The sequence below is a fragment of the Monodon monoceros genome, unplaced genomic scaffold, assembly GCF_005190385.1.
Source record: "Monodon monoceros isolate NGI ecotype Baffin Bay Population unplaced genomic scaffold, NGI_Narwhal_1 Super_Scaffold_13, whole genome shotgun sequence".
NCBI classification, from domain to species: Eukaryota; Metazoa; Chordata; class Mammalia; order Artiodactyla; family Monodontidae; genus Monodon; species Monodon monoceros.
This window is the reverse complement of record NW_021703769.1, coordinates 66,286,981-66,313,441: the sequence shown is the minus strand read 5'-3', so window position 1 is coordinate 66,313,441 and position 26,461 is coordinate 66,286,981. Positions and strand designations below refer to the sequence as shown.

At 52.2% G+C, this 26,461-nt stretch overlaps 2 protein-coding genes across 3 annotated transcripts in view; one reads left to right on the top strand and one right to left on the bottom strand.

Annotated features, from left to right (window-relative positions):
* ERN2 (endoplasmic reticulum to nucleus signaling 2) overlaps positions 1 to 14,538 on the top strand; it is a 20,661-nt gene extending 6,123 nt beyond the window's left edge. The window contains exons 5-22 of one of the 2 annotated variants that reach the window (XM_029222101.1): positions 229 to 301; positions 440 to 547; positions 874 to 975; positions 2,237 to 2,501; positions 4,357 to 4,435; positions 4,528 to 4,675; positions 4,787 to 4,908; positions 5,621 to 5,776; positions 6,046 to 6,214; positions 10,780 to 10,864; positions 11,003 to 11,192; positions 11,272 to 11,371; positions 11,446 to 11,645; positions 12,910 to 13,057; positions 13,146 to 13,273; positions 13,797 to 13,920; positions 14,002 to 14,069; positions 14,154 to 14,538. In XM_029222101.1, coding sequence (XP_029077934.1) covers positions 229 to 301; positions 440 to 547; positions 874 to 975; positions 2,237 to 2,501; positions 4,357 to 4,435; positions 4,528 to 4,675; positions 4,787 to 4,908; positions 5,621 to 5,776; positions 6,046 to 6,214; positions 10,780 to 10,864; positions 11,003 to 11,192; positions 11,272 to 11,371; positions 11,446 to 11,645; positions 12,910 to 13,057; positions 13,146 to 13,273; positions 13,797 to 13,920; positions 14,002 to 14,069; positions 14,154 to 14,366 — 2,478 coding nt within the window. In that variant the 3' untranslated portion in view covers positions 14,367 to 14,538. The remainder of the gene's footprint in view (positions 1 to 228; positions 302 to 439; positions 548 to 873; positions 976 to 2,236; positions 2,502 to 4,356; positions 4,436 to 4,527; positions 4,676 to 4,786; positions 4,909 to 5,620; positions 5,777 to 6,045; positions 6,215 to 10,779; positions 10,865 to 11,002; positions 11,193 to 11,271; positions 11,372 to 11,445; positions 11,646 to 12,909; positions 13,058 to 13,145; positions 13,274 to 13,796; positions 13,921 to 14,001; positions 14,070 to 14,153) is intronic. The other variant, XM_029222102.1, reaches the window with a different exon arrangement.
* On the bottom strand, positions 14,480 to 26,461 carry PLK1 (polo like kinase 1). The gene is made up of 10 exons (XM_029222103.1): positions 24,517 to 26,461; positions 23,641 to 23,809; positions 22,729 to 22,873; positions 21,639 to 21,732; positions 20,066 to 20,285; positions 16,915 to 17,070; positions 15,874 to 15,951; positions 15,518 to 15,672; positions 15,233 to 15,415; positions 14,480 to 14,981 (listed from the first exon to the last, which is right to left on the bottom strand). The coding sequence occupies exons 1-10, from the start codon at positions 24,922 to 24,924 to the stop codon at positions 14,775 to 14,777; spliced, it is 1,815 nt and encodes a 604-aa protein (XP_029077936.1). The 5' UTR covers positions 24,925 to 26,461; the 3' UTR covers positions 14,480 to 14,774.

Sequence of the window (26,461 nt, the reverse complement as noted above, 5' to 3'; positions counted from 1 at the left end):
GGTGGCATCTTGGCACTGGGAGTGGGATTTTCTGCAGCTCCTTAAGATGTTGTGTAGCAGAGTGGTTAAGTGTGAGGGAAACTAACTGGCTACGCTCAAGGCCTGGCTCTGCTACTTACCAGCTGTGTGATATTAGCCACATTACTTAGCCCCTCTGGGAATGCATATGATAATAATTGTACCTAATGAATAGGCTGTATGTGCTTCTCTGCTGTTTCCACTCCCCAGAGACTGCCGTTCACCATCCCCGAGCTGGTTCATGCCTCCCCCTGTCGCAGCTCTGACGGCGTCTTCTATACAGGTAAGCATCTCTCAGCCTGGAGTCCTGGTCCAGCAAGGACTGGACCTAGGTCAGGACAGGCCAGCTAGGCACAGCACGGAGAGGCTGCACACCCTCTCCAGGCCATCTTGAGAGCGAGCACATTTCCCACCTCCACAGGCCGGAAGCAGGATGCCTGGTTTGTGGTGGACCCTGAATCAGGGAAGACGCAGATGACCCTGACCACAGAGCAACCCTCTACCCCCTGCCTCTACATCGGCCGGACGCGTGAGTCAGGCCCCAGCTGCTCCCCGAGCTCTGGGCAGCCCCCCTTTTGCTCTGCCTAGGTCTGGCAATTGCTATCCACGCTGGGTCCAGGCCAGTCAATCACTCTGTCAGTCAACAAACACTTCCCTGAGCACTGAACAAGGAGTGGGGGACACAGCAGTGACCAAAACAGACCTGGTTTCTGCTATCCTGATGCTGCTTGAAGACTCTGGCCTCCAGGCTGGGTGCTCGGGAAGCCCCCGCCCCCATGAGATGATGTCCCCCCGGTGGGAGTAGAGGAGCACCACGTGGGCGCTCCTGGTAACCCTGCTTCTGGGTGTCCCCAGAGTACACGGTCACCATGCATGACCCCAGGGCCCCAGCCCTGCGCTGGAACACCACCTACCGCCGCTACGCAGCAGCCCCCGTGGATGGCTCACCTGGGAAATGTGAGTGCCTCCCTTCTCTGGCTCCACCTTGGAGCAAGGTCCCCAACTCAGGGAACCCTGAGTGGTATCCATGACCAAGCCCCACCACATTCTGACCCACCTGAACTCCTGAGGGACCCCATGTACTGAATGATGCACCCTTGACAGACAGCCCTAAGTGACCCCTCTCGACACCCAGCCTGACCCTCCTGTACCCTGAGCAGCTCTTAACATCCTAATTCCTCTGCACTCCCAATGAGCCCAGCCAGGTCACCCTGGGTGCTCCGCACCTCCTGAGTGACCCCAAACAACCCCTGCACACCCTGAGCAGTCCCCCAAACGTTGAACGACCCCTGACAGATGACCCTAAGTGACCTCCCCCAGACTCACCACCCCCTTGATATTTTAACTGTCCTTCCCTATGTTTCCTAAAACTGTACAAATGTTAGATTTTTAATCTTTGGTAATATGATATTACAAAGAAATTGCTTTTCTTCTGTTATTGTTCAGCTCAGTCATCTTCATATATGCTTAATCCTTCTAGTCACTTGGGTTATTTCATCTTCTTCTGTTTTATTTTTTTGTTTCATTTCCCTTGGTATATCAGTGTCTTTGTTACTGGTTTCTAAGAACTCATTTATGACTAAGGATGCTAACCATTTGTCAGGCAATGCAAATGAAACGCCATATTTTATTGCCATGAATTTACTATGGTGTTTTGTATTTTAGTTGTGTATTAAAATATAATCATGTTGTGTTTTTAAAAAAATAATAACTCTCCTTCCCAAATGCCTGAGTGACCCCAAAGGTGCCCCAAGCCACCCCTCAGACCCTGACTCCACCATTCCATGTGAGAACTCATGCAGGCGACCTTGACACATCACAGGTGACACCCACAGGGCCCCTGGCTGACACCCTTCACCTTCTAAATGACTTCCACGCTACCCACATGTCTCCAGACCACCCTGACTGACCAGCAGCCAGACCATGACTGACGACCCCACAGCCTAAGCCACAAGGACTGATTCACACACCTGAGTCGCCTGTGGATGACCATGACCGGCCCCTACGTCTTACACAGCTGCCAGTTGACCCTGATCAAAGTGACCCAGTGAACTTCCTATGTCCTGATTACCCTCCAGGTGATCTCACCTGACCTCCATGTACCTGAGTGGCCCTCCTGATGGCCCACCCTCAGAGGAGCTTCCCCACCTCAAGATGCTCTGAGGTGCCTCAGGTCAGGGCTCCCTGACCACATCTCCTCAGCCATCTTTCTTGGCAGACACGAGCTACCTGGCATCCTGTGGGATGGGCCTGCTGCTAACGGTGGACCCAGGAAGCGGGGCGGTGCTGTGGACCCAGGACTTAGGCGTACCTGTGGTGGGCATCTACACATGGCACCAGGACAGCCTGCGCCAGCTGCCCCATCTCACACTGGCTCGGGACACCCTGCACTTCCTTGCCCTCCGCTGGGGCCACATCCAACTGCCCGCCTCAGGCCCCCAGGACACCGCCACTCACTTCTCTGCCTTAGACACCCAGCTGCTGTAAGTGCCCACACCTGGGGACTGGGGAGGAGCTTCTGCAAGTGTTGTAGCCCAGGTCCAATGGGCAGGTGTGATGTCTGACCATGACACGCCAGTGCAGCTGAACCAGGGGTCAAAATATTTCAAGCAGTTTCGTAAATAACCAGTGCCCTGCACCACCCCCCATGTGCTCCCAGGACCCCCTGGCTGGCCCCACTGTTCAGCAACTGATAGGGTAAAGTCTGGCCTAGGAGGGGCCTCCATGTCTCCACCCCAGTGCTACAGCGGGCACCTGTTAAGCTTGTAGGTACTATGTGTTTACTGATTGTTAAAAACTTTAAATATGACCCTTCCTTGCAACACCAAATACATTAGTGTCCCCATCTTGGGGAGCCGGGAGACAGACTAGGAAAATTGGGGATTATCCGTTCTTTCAGTTCATCCCACAAATATTAATTGAGCACTTGCTATGTAGCAATTGCTTGCTAGGCTCTGGGAGTACAGTAATACAGCCAGTGTTCCTACCTACAGAAATCTCAGAGTCTAGTGGGGGAGACAGGTATGTAAAGACGTAATCATAATATGGTATGATAAAGGATGAGATAAGAGAAGTATAGGGTGTCATGGGAATGTATAGGAAGGGCACTGAAATCAAGACTGGGGGCAGAAGGTAATCATAGAAAGCTTCCTAGAGGAAGGGACCTATAAGTTGAAACCTAAAGGATGAAGAGGAAACGAGAGAGAGAAAGAGAGAGAGAGAGAGAGAGATCATGGCAACCAGGGAACAGATTAAATTAACAAAATAAATAAGGCTGGAGCACAGCTCTGAGCACAGAATAAGGTCTGAGGCTGCTAAACAGGGATCTTGTAGGATCATTTAAAGGGTTTGGGACAAGGCTAAGGAGAAGCCACTAGAGGGTTTTAGGCAAAGAAGTGATTTGATCATATTTTCATTTCAGAAAGATAACTGGCTGCAGTGCGAAGAGTATCTTAGAGTTGTGGGGAGGAAGTGTTCACAGAATATTGCATTAGTTCAGGCAGGAGATGAAGACACTTTGGACCAGGGCAGAAACGCTAGAGATGGAAATAAGTGGAGGGTAACAGATATTAAGAGGAAAAACCAGTACGAATTTGGTGATTAGAGCAAGGAGTCAACAATTATGCTCAGGTTTCTAGAGGCACATGAGTGCGGTCGTTTTCAAAGGTAGGGAGCACTGGAGGAGGAAGTGGTGGGGGTGAGGAGGAAGTGGGGGAAGAAGGGGGGAGGAAGTGGGGGAAGAAGGGGGAGGAGCAGCTAAGGAATGAGGAGATGAGTTCAGATTTAGAAGATTGAGCTCATGGAAGAGGTCTGGGCTAGAAATAGATTTAGAAACAATGACTATAGAGCTTGTATCAGTTAGCTTTTGCTATATAACAAATCAGCCCCACAATTTAGAGCTTCAAAACAAACATTCATTATTTTTCAAGATTCTGTGGGTCAGCTGGGTGGTTTTCTGGTCTGAGCAGCCAGATGGTGGCTTGGCTGGGCCTGGACAATCTAGAATAGCTTCACTCAGCTCTCTCGTAGTTGGTGGACTATTTATTCTATGGGATGTCAAATGAGGTCTCTCATGCCCCTGCAGGCTAGCCTGGGTTTTCTTCTTTGGTGGTCCCGGGGTTCCAAAGAACCCCATGAGAGGGCAAACTCCAGTGCACAAGCATTTCTCAAGACTGTGTTTGTGTCACATCTGCTATTGTCTCACTGGCCAAAGCAAGTCACTTGGCCCAGCCCAGAGTCAGTGTGGGCGGGGATAATACAAGGACACGGGTACTATGGTGACTGAAACTACCCACCACCATCACTCATTCTTCTCCCCCTTTTCCTCTCCCCCACTAGGATGACGCTGTATGTGGGGAAGGATGAAGCTGGCTTCTATGTGTCTAAAGCACTGGTTCACACAGGGGTGGCCCTAGTGGTGAGAAGGGTTCTCTGAGGGGCTGGAAAGAGGGGATGGAGCAGGAGAGAAGTCTCCCCCCACCACTCCTGACTCTCCACCTTCTGCCATAGCCTCGTGGACTGACCCTGGCCCCCACGGATGGCCCTACCACAGATGAGGTGACACTCCAAGTCTCAGGAGAGCGAGAGGGCTCACCTAGCACTGCTGTCAGATACCCCTCAGGCAGTACGGCCCTCCCTAGCCAGTGGCTTCTCATTGGTGAGACCTCCTCTACCCAAATTTAGAGTAGATAAAGGACCTGTGAGCTCAGTTTATGAGCTGGAAGGCTGAGATCACCTCCAACGCATTGACATTTTCCCTGCCCCTTAGGACATCATGAGCCACCCCCAGTCCTGCACACCACCATGCTGAGATTCCATCCCACCCCAGGGAGTGGGACTTCTGGGACCAGACCCTCAGGGGGCACCCAGGCCCCAGCTCTCTTCTTGGAGGTCAGTGCTAGAGGGGCAGAGGGCATGGGGGGAGGTGCGGCAGCGGGGGGGGCAGCCCTTGGACCTTTTCCTCAGGCTTCTAGGAATAACATTCGGGGGTGGGTCAACTGACCTCACAATTTCTCAGAAGGAAAACTTTCATTTGTTGTTATTGCCAGAAGAGTGTTAGAAGTGTTAAAAAGATATTGGCTATCTAAATTGTGAAACATGGGTCACAGTTTTCTTTATTCTTCTTCAGTTTAAAGTTTACAAAATATTTATCAAGTGAGAAAATGAAAACGGAAAAACTATAAAAGCATGTCCTCCTGGGAGAGGACTGGACAAGAGTTGCCAATAGTTCAAGTTTAGAAGGAACAGGCATGACCTGGAGACATAATTCTCAAATCTGGTTGCTTATCAGAATCACCTAGGAGCCCACTCCAACGCCCCCTGAATTCAGAATCTCTGGAGGTAGATATCTGAATTTTTTGGTGATGCCCCAAGAGTATCTGAATTTTTAGTGATACCCCAGGAGATTGCTTGTCCTCAGCTAGGTCTGAAAGACCAGTCTACTGGGGCACCATGGTGTTTCAGCACCATGGAGAGTGCCAGGTTTCCCACCACTCACTCATCACCCCTTCAGCTAAGCCCAGCCCTATACTGGGTCATGAAGAAGGGTTAGGGGTTCCACAGTGGGAGGGGCTTCTAAGAGTGAAAGGTTCTTTGTCCCCAGCTCCTGAGCCTGAGCCGGGAGGAACCTTCGAACCTGGAGCTGCATCCTAAAGAGAAAACCCAAGACCTGCATCCAGGACTGGGACCCCAAGACCTGCTGGCAGCCAGCCTCACTGCTCTCCTCCTGGGAGGATGGATTCTCTTCCTGATGAGGCAGGTAAGCCCATCATCCCTGGCCTCAGGCCCATCTCATGGTCTTCCTAGGGGGAACTCTGGTCCTCCTCTCCAAGACCACTTGGCAACTTTCTCCCTCACCCAGATCCAATTCTGCCCCCTGCTGTCCTCTTAGCAGCTCCCAGAGCCCTTGATACTGTGCTCTTTATGCCAGTGCTCCAGGGACAGGCCATCTCAGGCACAGCTTCTGGGCCCATCATGGGTCAGGGGCTGGCCAAGGCTGGGCCCTCTTAGGCCCCCATGTTTCAGCAGCAGCAACAGCAGCTGGCAGAGAAGCAGTGGCAGCAGGCCTCCCTGGCACCTGCAGGCCCTTCTCACATCTCAGGGGATGCTCAGTCTCAGCCCTCCGGGGCCACCCCACGGAGCCGCAAGAGGTTTCAAAACCCCCCAGAGCAAGACCAGCCACTTGAAGACCCTGAAGGTGAGCTTACATGAACAGGAAAGGACAAAGTCAGGGACAGAAAAGAGAGGGGAAGGTTTAGCTTCAAAGTCGGTGTATTAGAAGCCACTATAGTGGGGTAGCCAGGCCTAAATGAGTTAATAGGAGAGAACGTCAAATAGTGCCTGCTATGTAGTTGAGCCCTCTAAAAAGGTTTGCCATCATTTTTACTGTTGTCGTTATGTTCAAGGACCCTGGATGCAGATAGAACTGGGTATAGATCTAACTCTACTAACTGTTAACTTTGATGAATTGCTTAACTCCTCTGAGCTTCAGTTCTCTCATCTGTCAAATGGGAATAATAACACCCACCCCATGACATCACTTCATGATGAGAGGTTACATCACCATTACTATTAAATCAGACTATGTGATGTTACTAATATTTGTGTTAAAATAACATCATATTTGGTAACAATAATAGTAAATCACCTAGGTACCATTTGGTTCCTTTTCTCTTTAGGGCTTTTTATTTTTTAAACGTTTCTCTTCTCTTTTCTCAATTTCATCCTATAAACAAGCCCTTTCAAGCTTCCTCTGGAATCTGTGGGATGCCCCAGGGGAACTTCCACATGCTTTTAGTGGTCAGTCCAGGCTACTTCTCTCCTGTTTCTTTGGCTCCGGGCTGGGCTGGCCTCGGCCCTTTGTGTGAACTGCTGCTGGACCCTCCTGTCACTGCTCAAACCACTGCCTTGGAGCCTTGGAGCCACTCTGCTGTGTCCTTAACTCAGCGTGAAGTCCGCCCCATGCTTGGCGTGCGGCTCCCGTGCTGCTCCCAAAGTTCCCCCTTGCGTTCGCCTCCCTGTGCTGAGAGGGAAGCAGCTCTCTTCCTTGGGGCTCAGCTCTTGTAGAAAGGCCCCCCACTGCCGAGTTGCCTGAGCCCTGAGAGCTGCAGTTCCAGTCACTTTACTGGCTCTGGGTGGGTCCAAGTAATACTCACCCCACTGCACCCTGAAACACTCATCTCCTTGGACCTTCTGACTCGAGCCAAGTCTTCCCCCAGATGACCCAGACTCCACCTTGTCCCAGGTGGTTCTCGTCAAATGACCTCGCTGTTCCTCCTGCCATCGTCGTTCAGGTGTCCCTCACAACCCTGGTGCACGGTCCCAGTCACTGACAGGATGGAATTCCTTCCCCAGACGTCTCAGTCCCCTTGTGAGTCCGCAGATACCAATAATCCTCAGAGGAGGAGAAAAAAAGATGTTGAATCCCAGCCCTGGCTCATCCTTGATATATAAAACACTTAAACTTCTTTACTCACTATAAGAAAATAATCAAAGTGATATCAGTGCTTCAGGACAAGAATCCCAGCTAGAGCTTGGTACCTTTGTTACAAAACTCAGTGGTAACAATCTCTTTATAATACTGGATTCCCTCTGGAATTGAAAAGAAATCTTTCTATTTCTTTCACTTTCTTCATTTAAAGTTTTCATAAACTTTACTTTGGTGTTTTCATGACCTCTAGGCGAAGCCAGGAAAGGACAGGCTGTTACTAGGCTCTGTGATAAATGCCGTGATGGGGTTGGGGAGGATACAGGGAGCTACAGGAACACAAAGGAGGGGCATGTAGCTCAGACATGGGGACATGGGAATTGTCCTGAAAGGCAAGTCTAAGCTGTGATCCCAAGGATAAGAAGGAATTACCCAGGTGAACAGGGAGGAGGGGGGCAGCAGCAGTCCAGGTGGCACCAGTAGCACAAGCGAAGGTTCAGAGATGAGAGGAAGCAGGGTACACATTCCGGAAGCTGAAAGGAAGGCGGCAATCTCACGCTCATGGGTAGGTCAGGTGGATAAAGTAAACAAGTGAAGCAGCCACATAGGAGAGAGAATAGGGCGTGATGGGACTGTGGTAAACTGGAGAACAGCTGCTTGGGCTCAGCCTGCCTTGCTTACTGCTGCAATCTCGACCCAGAGCATGGCTCAGGGAATATCTGTTGAGGCAGTGACTGAGTGGCCACTGCAGGTTCTTAAACAGCCCTTCTCAACTCAATAAGTATATACGGAGTGAATATGTGCCGAGCAGGTGTGAGGAACAGGCAGAGTTAGTAGGCTGGGACTTGCCCATCCAATAGGCAACAATATGGAGTCCAGTGTATCAAAAATCTTCAGTGCAGGGAGAGTCAAATAAACGAATGTGGCAGATGGCAGAAAAGCTTCGAGAACCACTCTCCAAAAAAGCCCCCGCCACACTGGCACCATGTGGCAGCCTATTCTTATTCTTAGGACATCTATGTCAGGAACTCTGACCTTGGAAATCTTGCTTCTCCTCTTGGTGCGGGAACGTTCCTCGGGACCTTTTTATGGTTCACAAAATCTACAGTGGAGTCCTGTCCCACTCTCATTTAACCTCCACAAATCCATCTACACGTGCTTGGTTGGGTGTCCTCCAGGACCACCAGCTACATGGTACATTCAGCGGCAAGTGGGCGCAATCAAGCCTGAACCAGAGTTAACACTGAGAGCTAACATTTATATAGCGCTTACTGTGTACCGGCCACTTTCCTAAATGCTGTTCATGCATGAACTCGTATGATAGTCACAACATTTTTGTGAGGTGGATACTATCATAACGCTGATTTTATGGAAGAGAAAATGAAAGGTTCATGGCACCCCATCCCAGACTCACAAAGCCAGTAAGTAGCAGCTCAGGAACTCGAAAGCAGGTCAACTCTGGGATGTTGCCTCTGTTTGCATTTTGGCAATACCCATGAAAACAGGTGACCACTTTAATGGTTTCCCAACCCGTGTACAAGAAGCAACACAATACATCACATGTTCTTGAGGTTTTCAGAGGGAATTCTGACTGTACACTGCTTCCCCATCATGTGACAACTTTTGATTACTTTAGAACTTCTCTCCTGCATTTGCTGCTTCTCCATTATCATGATATAGAAGGCTGAGCAAATGGTGAATATGCTTGTGCAGACTGAGCCTCCCGGCTCATTATTATTATTTTTAAAAACTTATTTATTTTTGGCTGCATTGGGTCCTCGCTGCTGCGCCCATACTTTCTCTAGTTGCGGCGAGTGGGGGCTACTCTTTGTTGCAGTGCACAGGCTTCGCGGGCTTCTCATTGCAGTGGCCTCTTGTTGTGGAGCACGGGCTCTAGGTGCGTGGGCTTCAGTAGTTGTGGCGCGCGGGCTTAGTTGCTCCGTGGCATGTGGGATCTTCCCGGACCAGGGCTCGAAACTGCGTCCGCTGCATTGGCAGGCAGATTCTTAATCACTGCGCCACCAGGGAAGCCCCCCAGCTCATTATTTCTGCATTCAAGGCCAGAAGTCTGGCCTCCAACCCAGCATTGAGGGTGCTCCTGAATCTAGAGTTAGTTCTGAATCTAACCCAGAAAGCACATAGCAAGTCTTCACCTCATGCCAAGGGCATCCAGAGCAGGGAAGGCAGACACGTAAGAGACCGGAAACGCAGCAGAACGAAGCAAGTGGTACAGAAGAGGGGTCGGAAGTGCTCAGGGACCCTCACCTGGAGCCAGCTGATCATGGCTGGTTCAAATAGGCTTTCCCGCAGCTCTGTCCCTGCTTCCTGAGCTGCCGGAGAGACAGGCCCATCTTACTTGTGGGCGATGTGCTTCCAGCAAGGCCCTGGGCCCACACGCCTGAGTGTCCATGGTATACAAATTTCGGTTACTGCTTGCATCTTGTCAGGAGATGAGAGTGACTGTTTAAGCCAATAATCCAGAGCAGTGCTGAGGGACAGCTTAATACTTTTCTCACTGATCCCTGATGCTGATTTTCATTTGCTTTTCCTAGAGCTGATTAGAGAGACTGAAGCTGGCAGCTCTTCCTAAGGAGAGTGTTCTCAGGGCCACGGAGGGGCACACAACTCTAGGGGCGCCAGATACACTTAGCTGTGAGCATGGGGCCCCTTGGATCTGAGCAAGGTGCAGCCTGGTGCATTGTGAGGGGTCTCTCGCAAGCAACCCAAAAGGAAGAGCAGTAACAGTCCAACCCCATCCTTCTTAACAGGAAACCAAGGCCTTCTGGGGAATCCCTGCTGCCCTAGAACTAACTCTGGGACAGCTCAGCATCCAAACGCCCACTGACCCCGCCCCGCCCTCTTCCAGGACAGTCTTTTCTGCAACAGCATTCACCCTCCTCACGCTTACGGCTGCCAAAACTCACCTTCCTGTTTGAAGCGAATTCCTTAGTTAAAAGTGTTTATAACTGGTGGAGGTGGGTAAAGGAAAGAAACCTGGGCAGAAGATGCCAAAACAGGGAGAAGGATAAAAGAGGACAGTAGAGTGAACCTCTCCCCGACCCTTTCTTCCATTAATCCTCACGATAATATTGTGCAGGATCCTTGACATAGGTCCCACTTTACAGATGAGAGGACCAGGGCACAGCGGTTAAGTCACTTGCCCAAGTTCACACGGATTGAGTGGCAGCACGAGACACTGGACCCAAGCAGTCTGGCACCAGGCGGGGCGTGGAAGGGGGAGGCCGGAGAAGGGCCGAGGTCGGGGAGCTGGGACTGGGCAGGGTGGCGACCGTGGGCAGAGGCTCCCTGAGACCCCCCCCCTCCCCTCCCCCCAGCCGAGCAGCTCACCGTGGTGGGGAAGATTTCCTTCAATCCCAAGGACGTGCTGGGCCGCGGGGCAGGCGGGACTTTCGTTTTCCGGTGAGCGGCAGCCAGGAGCCAGGCTGGGGATGGCCACTGTCCCTTGGAGAGCCATTCTTTCCGAGAACCCCCGAGGTGGGTACAGTTCCTAACCTTTGCCTTCGTCTGCCCTCCGGACCTCCGCTCGCCACCTCCCAGGGGACAGTTCGAGGGGCGGGCCGTGGCGGTCAAGCGGCTCCTCCGTGAGTGCTTCGGCCTGGTCCGGCGGGAGGTGCAGATGCTGCAGGAGTCTGACAGGCACCCCAACGTGCTCCGCTACTTCTGCACCGAGCGGGGACCACAGTTCCACTACATCGCCCTGGAGCTCTGCCGGGCCTCGCTGCGGGAGGTGAAGCCCGTGCTCAGGGGTGGGCGGGGGGCAGGGTCCTGGGCCGCGGGGTGACGCTCTGCCCCTCACCGCTCCCCAGTATGTGGAACACCTGGAGACGGACCGCTGGGGCCTGGAGCCCGGGATGGCGCTGCAGCAGCTGACGGCGGGCCTGGCCCACCTGCATTCCTTACACATAGGTACCGGCCCCTCCCGCCCTCCATCCAAGCTCCCGACTCCCCCCGCAGCTCTCAGCTCTGCTCCGCTCTCACAGTGCACCGGGACCTGAAGCCCGGCAACGTCCTCATTACGGGGCCCGACAGCCAGGGCCGAGGCAGAGTGGTCCTCTCAGACTTTGGCCTCTGCAAGAAGCTGCCCGCTGGCCGCTGCAGCTTCAGCCTCCGTTCAGGCGTCCCCGGTACAGAAGGCTGGATGGCGCCCGAGCTCCTGCAGCTCCTGCCCCCAGACAGCCCCGTGAGTCCTCCCGCCGCCCCAGGCCGCAGGAATCATTCCCTGCCCAGTGCCTCTCCTGTCCGGGCCCGCTGTGTGACCTTCAGTCACTCCTCCAAGCCTGTTTCTTCATCTGTAAAGTGGGGATAATTCCTCCCTTCTTACCTAGGGTATGGTTCTCAACCAGGGATGATTTTTGCCACCTTTGGGCAATGTCTGGAGACATTTTTGGATGTCACACTTGGCAGGGGAAGGGAGGCTTGTTACTGCCGTCTAATGGGCAGAGGCCAGGGATGCTTGCGAAACATCCTACAACGCACAAGACAGTCCCCCAGGACGAAGAATTATCTGGTCCAAAATGTCAGTAGTACTGAGGTTGAGAAACTCTGAACTAGAGAATAGTTTTCATCTCTATTGTGATGCACAATCACTGGGGAACTTGAAAAAAATTCAGGTGCCCGGGCCCCACACCCAGTAGCTGACCCCCAGTGACTGTAACGTGTAGCCAGCGTGGAGAGCCACCCAGATGCGGAGGGTCTGGGGGAGCATCACATGAGCTGATATAACTGGAGCACAGAGCAGTGTCTGACCCCCACAGACACTTGAGTTGGAGACCCCAGGATTATAGATTTTTGAGTTGGTGTGTAGGGGAAAGTCAGAGGCATGGATGAGAGTAACACACAAGGACAGTCACCAGGCAAAGCCACCCCACCCCTGAAGTTTAGAGAAAGCTAGGATTGGCAACCTGGAGGCCCAAGGACCAAAGCACTGATGTTAGGAGCCTGTGCAGGTTTTGAGTTTTTAAATTAGCAGCCAATATTTTAACTTCTGGGAAGTTGCACATGAAAGTCTAGATTTCTGGATTCACTTGGAAAATCAAAGCTCTGCCACCGAGAAAGTCCCCTGGAGGCAACCAGCTGGAGCTAAGTGCCAGTGGCCATGTGTGGACGGGTCCAGCAACAGATCATACAGTCCTCACCGCTGCCTGATCGCCTCATGCGTGCCCAGCTTCACTTGGTTGTGCTGCCCACCAGACCTGGAGGAATGACACTTGGAAACCTAAACTAGAGGCTCAGTAGGGGCAAAGGTTTTGGATGAAAACCGTGGGTCCCTTTCAACAGTGCAGAGGGGAGGGGATCTAGGGCCAAGAGGGTGCCTCTTGGGAAGCGTCCTTGTGTCCTAGTTCGAGCCAGATCCCCAGCTGCCATATCAGCCCTGGGGAGAATGTAGCCCGGCAGACTTCCTGGAGCAGAGACTTCCTCCTTATGCTTGTCCCTCTGGCCCCCAGACCAGCGCAGTGGACATCTTCTCTGCAGGCTGCGTGTTCTACTATGTGCTTTCCAGCGGCAGCCACCCCTTCGGAGAGAGTCTTTATCGCCAGGCAAACATCCTTGCAGGCTCTCCCTGCCTGGCTCACCTGGAGGAAGAGGCCCACGGTGAGGGGGACCTGGGCTGGCAGAGGAGGGAGGAAGCAGGGCAGAGCCTGTGCGGGCCTGAAGCCATCCCTCCCTCTTTCCCCTACAGACAAGGTCGTTGCCTGGAACCTGGTGGAGGCCATGCTGAGCCCCCTGCCACAGGCTCGTCCCTCTGCTCACCAGGTGCTGGCCCACCCCTTCTTTTGGAGCAGAGCCAAGCAGCTCCAGTTCTTCCAGGTCAGGAGGAAATCTGGGGAGCGGCCCCAGAAAGTCCCAAGTTTGGGTCCTGAGCAACAAGAGAGGGGAAGCCAGATTGGTTGGGGGAAAAGAGACTCGTCTACCTGTTCCAGGCAGCCCAGATCCTTATCTCAATCAAGGCAGAGCCCAGACTCCTGAACGCTGCCATCTTGGCACTGCACGGTCTCCTCAGCACTGCTTCCCCAGCCCAGCTGCCCCTCATGTGAGGCTAGACCCTGTTCCTTTCAGCCCTAGTCGTCCCTCCTGCTATACTCGTGCCCAGACAGCCCATTCCACTCGTGTGACCTTGAGCCTCTTTGCTCATCTGTAAAACGGGGACGACAGCACCTCTGTCACCGGTTGGATTAGACCCCGCACAGCACAGAGAAGCCACACTCCATAGGAGGCAATAATACTTACCCTAACCCGAGCAGCTTCGGCTGCTGCACTGCCCCAGCCATAGGACACTCCTGGCCTGTGGCCTCCGAGCCCGCTCAGGAGGCTCAGGAGCTGTGGGTCCTAGGACGCCAGCGACTGGCTGGAGAAGGAGCCTGAGCAGGGGCCGCTGGTGACGGCGCTGGAGGCAGGTGGCGCCGAGGTGGTCCGGAGTGACTGGCACAAGCACATCTCGGTGCCGCTGCACACAGGTAGAGGCCAGACTCCGGTGGCCCGGGAGGCCGAGGGGAGGCCAGTGGGGACGGCTGTGCCAACGACCTCCCCGTCCACAGATCTGAAGAGGTTCCGGTCATATAAGGGGACGTCGGTGCGAGACCTGCTCCGTGCTGTGAGAAACAAGGTGTGTTCCAGGGCTTGGGAGGGGCCTGGAAGGTGGGGAGGCCTGGTCCAGCTAAGCCCGGGCTCTCTGCTCCGACCCCTCCAGAAGCATCACTACAGGGAGCTCCCGGCTGAGGTACGGCAGGCGCTGGGCCCTGTCCCTGACAGCTTCGTCCAGTACTTCACAAACCGCTTCCCACGGCTGCTGCTCCACACGTACCACGCCCTGAGGAGCTGTGCCTCTGAGAGCCTCTTCCTGCCCTACTATCCGCCAGCCTCAGGGGCCCAGGAGCTGAGCCTGGGAGCTGCTGGGAGCTGAGCTGGCCTGGCGTCGAAAAGACCAGCAGAGGCTGGGCCGCCAGGGACACCAGAGCAACAGTGTGGCCGGAACCCGGGTGCCAGGCACCCCTCGGGGAACACAAGAAGAAAAAGGAAGATTCATATATGTTTAATGTAATATAAAGGCAAGGAAAAGACAGTCCCGAATTCAATAGCAATATTCTGTACAATTCATATGGTGGGGTTGAGAGGGAAGGGGAAGCGGCCTCAGAACCCACACCGGGACATGTACAAAAATAACTTACACAGCAGCCCCACCTGCAGGGATGATGGAGCTTCCACCCCAGCCCCCAGGGCTGGGGGACACCCCATAAAATAGGGATCTAACCAGCGTGGGCCGAGGTGCTGGTGGGGGGGAGGAGGGTGCCAGTCCAGGGGGGTGGGGGGGCTACGAGGAGGCCTTGAGGCGGTTGGTGGCCGAGCGTGAACTCAGCAGCTTGTCCACCATGGTGCGAGCGTAGCGCAGCCGGCTGGCCAGCTCCTTGGAGCAGCCGTACTCCTCCAGGAGGCTCAGGCGGTACGTGCGGAAGTCCCGCTTCTCGTCGATGTAGGTCACGGCAGCCATCAGCGGGCACAGGATGAGTTTGGTGTGGTCCTGTGAGGGCAGGAGGGGAGCGGGTGGACGGACAGGGGGTTACTGGCGATTGAAGCTCCCAGCTGCCTGTGTGCCTTGGCGGGAGTAGAGGGAAGATATCCCAGTCGACGGGGGGGGGGGGGGGGGGGCATTTCACTCCCTTCTGCTGACACTGCCAAGGACAGGTCCTGTGCCTCCCACTCCCCACCCAATGCCGTGGGCCGCTGAGAGGCACAGATACCCAGCCCCAGCCCTCCAGGGCCGCAGCTCACCTGGAAGAAGTTGATCTGCACGCAGCCGTTACTGAGGTGCAGAATGATGGCGCTGCGAGTGCGAAACCAGGTACGCAGGTAGGGTAGCCGGGCTAGCTCGTCACCTTCCCGGGGCGTGATGTTGGCACCCGCCTTCAGCAAGTGTTCGCTCATGTAGTTTCGGAAATACTTGAGGAGGGTGATCTGGTTGGAAAGTGAGGGAGGGCGTCCGGAGTTAGAGCCTGTCCCCTGGCAAAGCCCTCACTCCCGGCCAACAGCAGCCCACGCGGGCCAGCCAGCACTCACCTTCTTTATCAGGGAGTTGGGATGGGAACTCACGGTGAGGTAGGACTCCGTGCCATCACGTTCGATGTACTGCAGGCTGTCGCCGTCGTTGTAGAGGATGAGGCGTGTTGAGTCGTTGAAGAGCACTCCCACGCTGTTGTCACACAGCTGGTACCCTAGCGGTAGGTGAAGGGAGGCCTCAGAAAGGGGCCATGGGGGGCAGGGGGCCGTTAGGGGCTGGGGCTAGTAAGCCTGGGATGGAGACAGGAGAGTGTCGAGAGAAGAGGACGTGGGAGCCAAGAAAGGCAAGAGCCTGTAACAACTCGAAGGGTTGCTAGGCGGCACCTGAGCCACCGCCACAGCTGGGAGAAACCTACCAAGGCCATACTTGTCCGAATAGTCCACCCACTTGCTGACCCAGAAGATGGGGATGCAGGCGGGATCCTCAGCCTCCTCTGGGACAGAAACAGACAAGAAGATCGATCAGCACCAGCCTCTTCCCCTCTGGTCCACTCAGGCGGCCCACACCAGGGAGCTCGGTCAAGAGGCCTGGAGCCCTCTGCCAGCAACAAGCTTAGACAGGCAGCACTGAAGCAGAAAAGTTACAGTGCAGAGCGCCGAGTCCACTCATGCATTCAGCTGACCCATTTAACAAAGGCCCGCTGTGCGCCAGACACCGTTACAGGCAGCGAGCAATGACAAAACCCAGCCCTCCCTGAGCCTGCATTCCGGCTCTAGGGATAGAGACCAATCAAAATAAATGTTCACAGAATATGTAAGTTACTTCTATCATGGTGCAAATCAGTGAGTTTTAAATGATTAAAAAATTGTGAGAAGATAGACAATCCCAGATACGTGAAAATGTTAAGTTCTGTGCATGTGACGATTTCTTCTTTTAAATACAATAAACAAATACGGAAACTTTAGAATGTGTTAAATGAGAAGTGTTGTGGAGAAACAAGGCAAGTAAGAGGAGTGGGGGCAGGGAGATGATCATGGAGGTGACTCTGGCACAGACACGTGAAGGCAGGGAGTGTGAGCCTTGCAGTGATCTGGAGGAAGTGCTTGCCGGGAGAGCAAAGGCCCCGAGGCTGGAGCACATCTGGGTCTGTTATTTCCACTGTCTTGAAGGCTACAGAGGGATTCTCTGAGCAGAGGAGACAGTGTGAGCCAATGTATACAGGCAGCACGTGGGGGTGCTGGAAGGTGGGGCGCTTGTGGAGACAGAACAGATGAGTCAGAAAAAGGAAGGGGCCTGACCATGGAGGGCCTGGGCCAGTAGGCTAACTTGTTTGCGCTGTAATGTACAGGAAATGCGGGAAGTAAAGGTATTACGGAGCCAGGGGCCTGGACAAGCCACCGGCACTCCGGGGCTGACTTCCCTGCCCTCTCCAGACGCCCTGGCCCGCAGTGCCCACCTTGCCTCACCAGCCCCCGCTCTGAGGGCTTGGAGGCATTGACGCTGTGCAGCTGCTGCAGCATGTCGCCGAGGTGGCAGTCGACCGCCTCGCTGGCCTCCCGCACCACTGGCTCCTCTTTTTCCCGGGGACGCTCGGGCATGGGGTTCTCCATGCCTGGAAGGAGATGAAACATAGTCATTAGCTGGGCAAAAAGGCCGCAGGTTGGGAGGGCCCAGGATCCCTGGCCACAGCTGGTACTGCCCCCAGAGAAAAGCTCTTTGCGCTGCCACTGCTTTAGGTAGGTGCCAGGTTATTAGAGCAGCAGCTGCCCTGCTCATGTGACAGCACCTGGTACTCACTCATTGGTACCTCCAGGGCCAGGCCAAGCCCTGTAGGAAGGCTCATGGCCACACAGAGCCATAGAGCTTCGGACACTCAGACCTCTAACCCAATGCTGGGCCCTGCAGGGCACCTCTGGTCACTCAGGGAGACAGCTAGAAGGTGTGAGCAGCTTGGAGCTGCCTGGCTTCAATCCAAGAATTAAAAGCATCTTTTGCATCCAGGAAAATGGAAGGGCTCAGTAAATCACAACCCATCAGCAAGATGGACTAAGCAGGCATTTAATGAAAACGTAAGAGATTTTTTCCACCCTAAAATTTGCTTTATGTACTTACATGTGACTGAAATCTGAAAAGACAGATACACACTGAAATTTTAACATCAGTTATATTTGGGTGGTAGAAGCGTGGATGATTTTTATTGTCTTTAGGCTTAAATGTTTCTTTCCCCACCAACATGTGCTAGTTCTCCTTGTGTAATATGAAATTCTTAAGATATTTAAAGATATGAATTTTCAATTGAAAAAATCTATGCGGTGGTAAGGACTTAATTGTGGAATAATAACATATTTGGGACTTGCTTTAAAAACTCTAGCAAGGGAGTTCCCTGGAGGTCCAGTGGTTAGGACTCGGTGCTTTCACTGCCGGGGCCTGGGTTCAATCCCTGGTTGGGGAAGTAAGAGCCCGCAAGCCACACAGCACCGCCAAAAAAAAAAAACAAACACAAAAATCACAAACAAACAAACAAAGAAACCTCTAGCCAAAAAAAGGGGAAGAAGGTGGAAAAGATACAAACAAGTATATGGGCAAATGCTGGTAATTACTGAAAACAGACGATGAATAAACGGGGATTTATGTACTCCAAAAAAATCTCACCCTGATTTTCGCTACGTTTTGAAGAATGCTTTATGTTCAAAACTTAAAACCAAAAGAAAAGAAAAGCAATCCTTAAAATAACAATATTACATTATAGCTCCAAGATTAAATATCCATGAGTCCATATTGACACAAATAACCAAATAAATAAATGGGAGAGAAGTGACAGCTCTTCCTTACAGGAGAACTCCAATTAATGGATGTAAAAGGAACAAGAAAAGGAGAAAAGTCACCATTAGAATACCACAGTAATAATTGCTGCAGGCAAGATCCACCATGGATGCTAAAATCAGTAGGCTAAAGTCTGAGAAGAAATAGAATCCTTTCAAATTAACTCCTCACAAGGTATTAATTAATCACAAAAGGAAAAACAGTAACTCTGCACTGGAGGTACCACCTTAACCAAGTGATCACCAATCAAAGGGAATAGTAATATAACCAGTGAAAATATCAAAAATTAAAGCCTAAAGAAAAAAGTAATCCTTAAAATAGCAGTATTATAACTGAAACAAATGAACTCATTTGGTGCTATATCCACACAGAGAAATAAAGTTTTTCAAGTGGCACTTTTTTTTTCAAGTGAAATATATTCCAAAGACAAATAGAACTGCAAGAAAATAAACATCATTTCATAACATACTTTACAGATGTTGAAAATTCATGTATATAATGTAAGGAAAAGGGGTTTTCAGTGTAAGGAAAAAAAATACAAGTATAGGGGCTTCCCTGGTGGCACAGTGGTTGAGAGTCTGCCTGCCGATGCAGGGGACACGGGTTCATGCCCCGGTCTGGGAAGATCCCACATGCCGCGGAGTGGCTGGGCCCGTGAGCCATGGCTGCCGAGCCTGCGGAGCCTGTGCTCTGCAACGGGGGAGGCCACAACAGTGAGAGGCCCGTGTACCACAAAAAAAAAACCAAGTATAAAATTAAAGAAGTAAAAATCCTATAATATTATATTTGAATCAGAGACTTATAAATTACCAAAAGAAAATTAAAGTAGTAACTTCACAGTGAAGAAAAAGATTGCTGTAAGAGAAGTTTCATCAATGTTAAATTTCCTGAACTTGATAACTGTGTCCTGTGCTGTGGTTATGTAAAAGAATTGTTTTTAGAAAATATACACTGAAGTATTAAGTAGTAAAGGTCAGAATGTGTACAACTTACTATCAGATGGTTTGGGGAAAGAAATTTAGATATATATATGAGAGAGATAAAGTAAATGTAGAAAAATGTTAATTGGTGGAGAAAAGGGGGAACAAGATACAGGAAGTTTTTATCTATTCTCACTTTTCATAATTTGAAACAATATCAAAATAAAATGTTCAAAAAGTGTGAATCAGAAATAGCAGCGTAAATTCAAGGTCCCCGCCCCCTTCCCAATTATGTATTTCCTAATTCTGTTCTCTGAAGAGATCTAGAAACAATGACAACCCAAACAATGGGATGTGGTTTTGTAAGAAAATGTCCATTCTTTTAAAGAGATGCATACTGAAGTTTATGGGGTAAAATGACAAGATGTCTGGGATTAACTTCAAAAATACTTCAAAGGAACAAAAAAGGAGTGATGGAGCAAACATGACAAATCTTGATAAGTGTTGAGTCTGGTGGGGATGTGGGGTCTACTGCATTGTGCTCTATGTGTACACCTGAAAAATTTCAACATTTTTTCCCAAAGAACCATGCAAGGTGATACTAGCAATTTTTTTTTAAATACAAATTTTTCAGGAATGGCGTTCAGCCACTCTCTTCTTTTGGGGCATGACGGGTCTGATTCCGCCATGGTAAGGTCTGTCTTTCCTGACAGGGCTGTGGGGAAGGGCATTTTGCCACATGAGGATGGGGACCACGTATTCAAGGACTGGGGCCTGTCTTACCACACACCTGAGCTATGGGGACCATCTATTCACACACCTGAGGCCTAGGCTCTCTTGGGGTCTACCCAGACCCCGGTTTACCTTTATTGAGAACAGTGAGAGGCTTCCGGCTGTTGGGGTCCAGGCTACTGGGAGCAATTGAAAACCTGGGCGGAATCGTGAGGCAGGTGATGGGGAGGCGGGCAGGGATATAGCCAGAAGTGAAAAACTCGTCATTGAGCAGCTCCTGAATGGTTGGACGGGCAGTGGGATCTGTCTGAAGCATCTTCTGGATGAGGGAGGCGGCCACGGGGTTGATGTGCTGGAGCAGAGAGGGAGAGACGTAAGTAGGATGTGGTGGGGGACCCGAATGCAGCACTGCCACAAAGAAGCTGCAGCCCCGGCCCCGGCCTCAAATATGCCACGTTCAGCAGTTGAGTCTGGTGGGGATGTGGGGTGCCAAATTTCCACTAGCAGCTTTACTGAGTTCACAAGTGTCAACCTAAGTTGTGAGAATGACAATTTCTCCTTCCTCTTGAGGTCACTTTTTCCCAAAATTTGCTCTTGCATAATTCAAGTTGCTCACCACTAGAGCAGCACTTGAGAACACAGGCTTCGAAGTCATAATGACCTGTTTTAAGTCCCATTTCTGTCCCTTAATACTGGCTGTGACAACTAACCCAACTTTCTGGGCCTTTGTAAATTCATCTATAAAATGGGGACACAGCACCAAGCTTGCTGCCCTGGTGAGGAGACCCAAACCCAGTGCAGGTCAAATGCATACTAATATTCTAGCATCAACTATGCACTTACTATGTGCCAGCAAAATATTCTAAGCACTTCATATATATTAGCTCATTTAACCCTCACAGAAACACCCAGGGGGTGAAGATCTCTATCACCATCCCTCTTTTGCAGATGGGGAAACTGAGGCACAGAGAGGTTAAGTGCCTGAGAACACACCCCTAGTGAATGGTAGAGCCAGCACCCACACGGGGGCATAGTCAGCTGCCAACACCCACACTTGGAACCACTCTGCTCTGTCCAATAAGTGACCCTTTATGACCGATTCAGTCCATCTGTCCTTATGGAGACAGGGCTCTTGGCTTCACACAAGGCAAAGACATCAAACTGGAAAGCAGCCGGACGCCAGGCTGCTGCAGGCTATCCCTCTCAATGCACTCATGCTGGTGGTTGCGAAGCACAGCGGTTCGCAATTCTGTGAGCGATTATTGTGTGCAAGGTGCTCTGGGGTAAGGACTCCATTTTATAGATGGGAAACTGTAGCTCAGAAGATTCAGGCCATTTGTCTGTTGCGATCTGGGTGCTAAGTGGTAGGGCCCATCTGAATCAAGACAGTCCACTTCCAAGGCTTAAGCAGCACGTCTCTGTCTGCCTTCTACTTCCTTTATGCTCTCTTTGTTTTACACATCTTTTGGTTTATCTGCCCAACCTTTGAGAACCTACAAACTCTCTTCCCCAAGAAAAAATGCTTTTGTGCACATACGTCAGGTTTTGTATGCAATTTCAGACAAGGACCCTCTAAAGCTCTTATGGCTACCCTAGGGGTAGGACTGACCCACCTCTGTCCCCAGGATATGGCTGGGCTCAGTAAATAGCTTTGGGGGGGAAAAATTAAATAAAATAAATGTAAACTTAAAGTGTTTTTAGTCACCTTGGGAATACTGTACTCATTCTTCTTGATCCGGAGGTAGGTCTCTTTTAGGCAAGAGGTCTCAAAAGGTGGTTTGCCCACTAACAAGGTATACCTGTAAGCACAAGGAGGGATTTGGCTCAAGGCTCCTAACCAAAGCCCAGATGCTGGAGGAATCCTCTCAGGGCCAGAAAGGAAGTCAGACACCTTCTGGACATTCACTATGACTCTCGGGTCCCGGAGGACAGTCCGCAAGTCCACTGAACAGCCCCAGAAGCCAAGACACTGGCAGGGAGGAGTCCTCAGTAGAATACAGATGATGAGACTCGGTTCTCATGGGCCAGTGACTTTTCTGCTATAGCCTACACTACAGCAGGGCTCCAGAGACTGCCAGCCAACACAAAACAGGTCAAAGCAAGTGGGCTACCTGCTCCTACAGAGGCAGCTCCACGGTTAATAGCTCTGTACTTAAGGCTGCAAGTTTTCATTTGAAAAAGTTCCACTGCAATGAAGTAGGAAAGCCACTGCGACAACTCATTTCTAACTCTCCAGTACCCAGGGCGACCATGAAAGGGGTGACACCTGAACAGGCCCAACTCTCTGCCTACCACCCACCCACCTCTGATGGCCTTGATCCAGACAGACCACAGGACCTCCTCCTGCCAGCTATAACTCCTGGCCTAACTCCTCCCACCCACTGCTGCTTCCTAGATCAGTGGTGCTAATACTTTATTGTGCATGGAAAAGCTCAAGGGTCTTAAAATCCAGATTCTGATCCAGTCAGTCTGGGTCCTGAGATTCTGTGTTTCTAACAAGTTCCTAGGTAATGATGATGCTGGTCTGCCATATTTTGAATAGCAAGGGACTAGAGCAAGTTTGTGGAGACCTTCCCTCCCCCATTCCCCAGACCCATGGCCCAGGCTGCAGGAATCCTAAAGGATACACCAGTGAGAAGAAAAGATATGGAAATGAGGCTTCCTTTTGGATCAGTCTGTCCTCTGGAGCAGCCTTCCCAAAGGCAGAAAGGTCTACAGGATAAGGTCTGCCAGGTGAGACATCCAAAAAGGCCTCTGCTGAGGCTGGGTGGGTCCTGAGACAACTCCCAACTTACATGATACACCCAATGGACCACACGTCCACCTCGAAACTGTGCCCTTTCTTGCTCAGCACCTCAGGAGCTATGTAATTAGGAGTCCCGCACAGGGTCTTCTTCCGTTCCCCGTCATACTCGACTTTGGTTGCCAGTCCAAAATCCCCTGGGACAGAGGGAGGAAGAGGGGGGACTCAGATGCTAGCATCTGTCATCTGTCAATGCGGACAGCTGGTTCAGGTGTAACCATCAAGAACCAGGAAAGTTTGATCCCTCAAGCCTCTAGTTCTTGTGTGCAGCAAGGCGTGCTCAGGAATCCTCCCACCATGCTAGTCCCAGGGAGGGGCCTCCCAGAGACCCTCCTCACCCCCTCCCTTAGAAAGGAGGGCTTTGCTTCTAAAAGGGAACTGGTAGGGATAGCAAAAGTCACATGCCTTCAGGGATTAAGCAGGTAAATGTCAAGATGGCTACTTGGCAAGTTTGTGAGGAAGTGATAGGGAGGGGTGGGGATTGTGACAAAGCAGAGGGCATCTAAAGGGAACAGCTGCTTTTCAGTCCGGCAAAGAGCTGCCCCTGTACTGCTGGAGCACCCAACTGTTTAAAAGGAGCCCCAAATTCAAAATCAAGCCTCCCGATTTAAAAAAGTGAAAACAAATTCAAATCCTTTTCTTTTTTTTTTTTAAATAATACTGTGTAGGAGAGCACACACACCCAAAACTGCATCTGCAGGCAAGCCACTGGCTTTTGGCTCTTTGTTCTAAATTTCTGTACTAAAGAGAGGCTTCTAGAGGCAATCAACAGCCCAGACTTCCTACCATCCTCTTCCTCCCTCCCTTGTCTCCTTCTGACTTCCTCTCTCCCTCCCTCTCTCCCAGCTCCTCCTCATTCCCACTGAGTGTAGTGTCAAGTGTCCCTGCAGGCCCAGCTCCTCACCTATTTTCACCTCCAGATCCTCATTCAGGAAGAGGTTGCCCAGCTTGAGATCTCTGTGAATAACGCGGTTTCGATGCAGGTACTGGCAGCCAAGGACGATCTGACGCAGATAGTAGCGGGCCTCGGGCTCGGTGAGTGCTTTCCTCCGCTTGTGCAGCTCCAGGAGAGACTGGGCGGGGGAGGGAAGGAGGAGTGGGGAGTGGGTACTCAGGCCCAAGGCAGGGAGGGGGTGTCATTAGGTGAAGGCAGCCCAGGACCCTACCGCCCATTCCTTCTCCAGGACAACTACGATGTAGACTCTCCCCTAAGCCAGGCCACAACCGTTCATAGCACCCCCACTCCCACCAGCTCCCTCCCAAGTCCCTTACCTGGGACCCCTCTCTCAGCCCACTCTGGAAGCTCAGAGTCCCCTGTATCCCTGCCCCGGGCCTCTTCGCAGCAGATCCCTTTCCTGACTCCTCTCCTCCCCGAAGCTACTAAGTCTGGCTCCAACTACTTTCTGCCTGACCCAACCCCAGTCCGGAGGTTCGGGTCCACAGCACCCCTTACCTAGCAACTCCGGAAGCCCTGATGTCCATTAGCAGGGTTCTCCCGCGACCCGCACCTCCCCCACTCAGCCCAACTCCCAGCGTCCGGGAGCCGCCTTCCCTAGAGGCAATTTGACCCGGGCTCCACTTAACCGGCACCCCCTCTCCTAGAGGCCCCAAATGCCAAGCACCTCTTTCCCCGAGACCTTCTCCATCCCCAGCTCGAGGTTCCCAGCACCTCCTCCCCAGCAGCTCCGAGCCCCGGGGCGCTCCTTCCCCAGCAGCTCCGGGTGCGGGCGCCCCAACCCCGGTCCCCAGGCAGCTCCAGTCCCCCAGCAGCGACACTCACCCTCCGGCGGCAGAGCTCCAACACCACGAACACAAAGTCGTTGTCCTCGAAAAAGCCGTGGAAGCCGACGACGTGCTGGTGAGCGAGGCTGCGGTGAATGGATATCTCCATGGACATCTTCTCCTTCTGGTGCGGTTTGAGCAACAGCGACTTAGGCACGATCTTGCCCGCAAACACCTCCTTAGTGTCCGCGTCCGAGATCTCGAAGCACTTGGCAAAGCCACCCTTTCCCAGAAAGCGGCCCCGCAGATAGCGCCGCCGACTGCGCGGGTCTACTAGGACCTCCGGGATCTCTTTCGCCGGCGGGCCAGCCGCTGGGGCCCCGGGAGCTGCAACTCCAGGGACCCCGACTTTCCCTGGATCGGCTGGTGCCCGCGCCAGCTTCCCTGCAGTTGCCGCCGCACTCATGTTCCCGGAATTGCTCAGCGGACCTAGCAAGGTCTGGGCAGAGGCTTGGCAGGGCTCTGCTCCTCCTCGAATTCAAACGCGGCGCCGGGAACGTTACAAAAGCCTACGCGCTACTGATTGGCCGCGGGGATTTAAAATCCAAACCCGCCCGCCGCGCGGCATTCTGGGAGCTCTCTGCACTGCAGCCGCCTTTAAACCCGTACCCACCCCCTGGGGGAGAAGCTTGATTGACAGGGACTCGCGGACCGAAGACACGTGGGATGCCTGGGAAACCAAACCCGGTGCGGGGACGCCGAGACCCAGCCCCAGGAGGGGGGGGGAGTTAAAGGTTTCTCCCTTTCTTGGCGGCCTGGGGAGCTCCTGCAGTTCACAAGCACCCCCTCCAGGAAGCTTTTCCTAGCACCTTCCTCCACCCCTCACGCCACCTTCTAGATTATAAACTCTGAGAACAGAGACCTGGCAGCGCCAAGAGATAGCTGGCAGAGCCCGAGTACCCACCTCCGAGGTCATCAACTCTCTTCCAAGTCACCCCAATAAACTAAAATCTAAGTAAAAAGAGGATGCTTGCCAGGCAAATGCACCTTCAAGACAAATTCCCTACTCCCCTCCTTCAAATAACAGCAGGGACCACTAGCATCACCATCACCTGGGAGCTTGTTGTTAGAAAGGCCAAGATTCAGGCCTCAACGCAGACCTCCCAATTCAGAATCTACCCAGTGATTCCCACACATACTGAAGTTTGAAGGGCACAGTACCAGACACCACCCTCCCCCACCCCTGCCCCCAGGCCATTCTGCAAGAAAGTTGTCTGGCTGGCTCACTGCTCTATTTCCCAGTGCCTAAAACAGTGGACCCTCAATTGTTTGGTAAGAGGGGAAGGATGGTTGGTTGGCAGAATCCCCGGCAAACTGGTAGGCCAAGGCCAAATTTGGCCTGCAGAGGTGTTTTGTTTGGCCTCCCACTTTTTAAAATTTGGATTCATTTACAGGACTTAAAAATCAAGAGAGCTGGGCTTCCCTGGTGGCGCAGTGGTTGAGAGTCCGCCTGCCGATGTACGGGACACAGGTTAGTGCCCCGGTCCGGGAAGATCCCACATGCCGTGGAGCGGCTGCGCCCGTGAGCCATGGCCGCTGAGCCTGCGCGTCCGGAGCCTGTGCTCCGCAACGGGAGAGGCCACAACAGTGAGAGGCCCAAGTACCAAAAAAAAAAAAAAAAAAAAAAATCAAGAGAGCTCACATAAAAATTCAGATTTGTGGCTTTTCCTTAAGAAAAACCATTAGCTGTGGCAACTCTATGCCTACTTACCTTCCCAGTTTGTCACAGTTCCCTGTTACCCCTCTTTGCCCATTTGTCTGTCTGGCTTCCGTAGATACTAGAATGGTAACCCTGAGAATTACCCAGGTTAGCAGCCCTGTAGCGTCCAATGGTGTCTTTGCTAGGACTCAGCAAAAGTCAACCATATTACAAGTATCTCTTTATCTGACTCCCAATAAACTGAGAGGCAATGAAGACCTCTTTCCTACCCCATGTCCTAAGC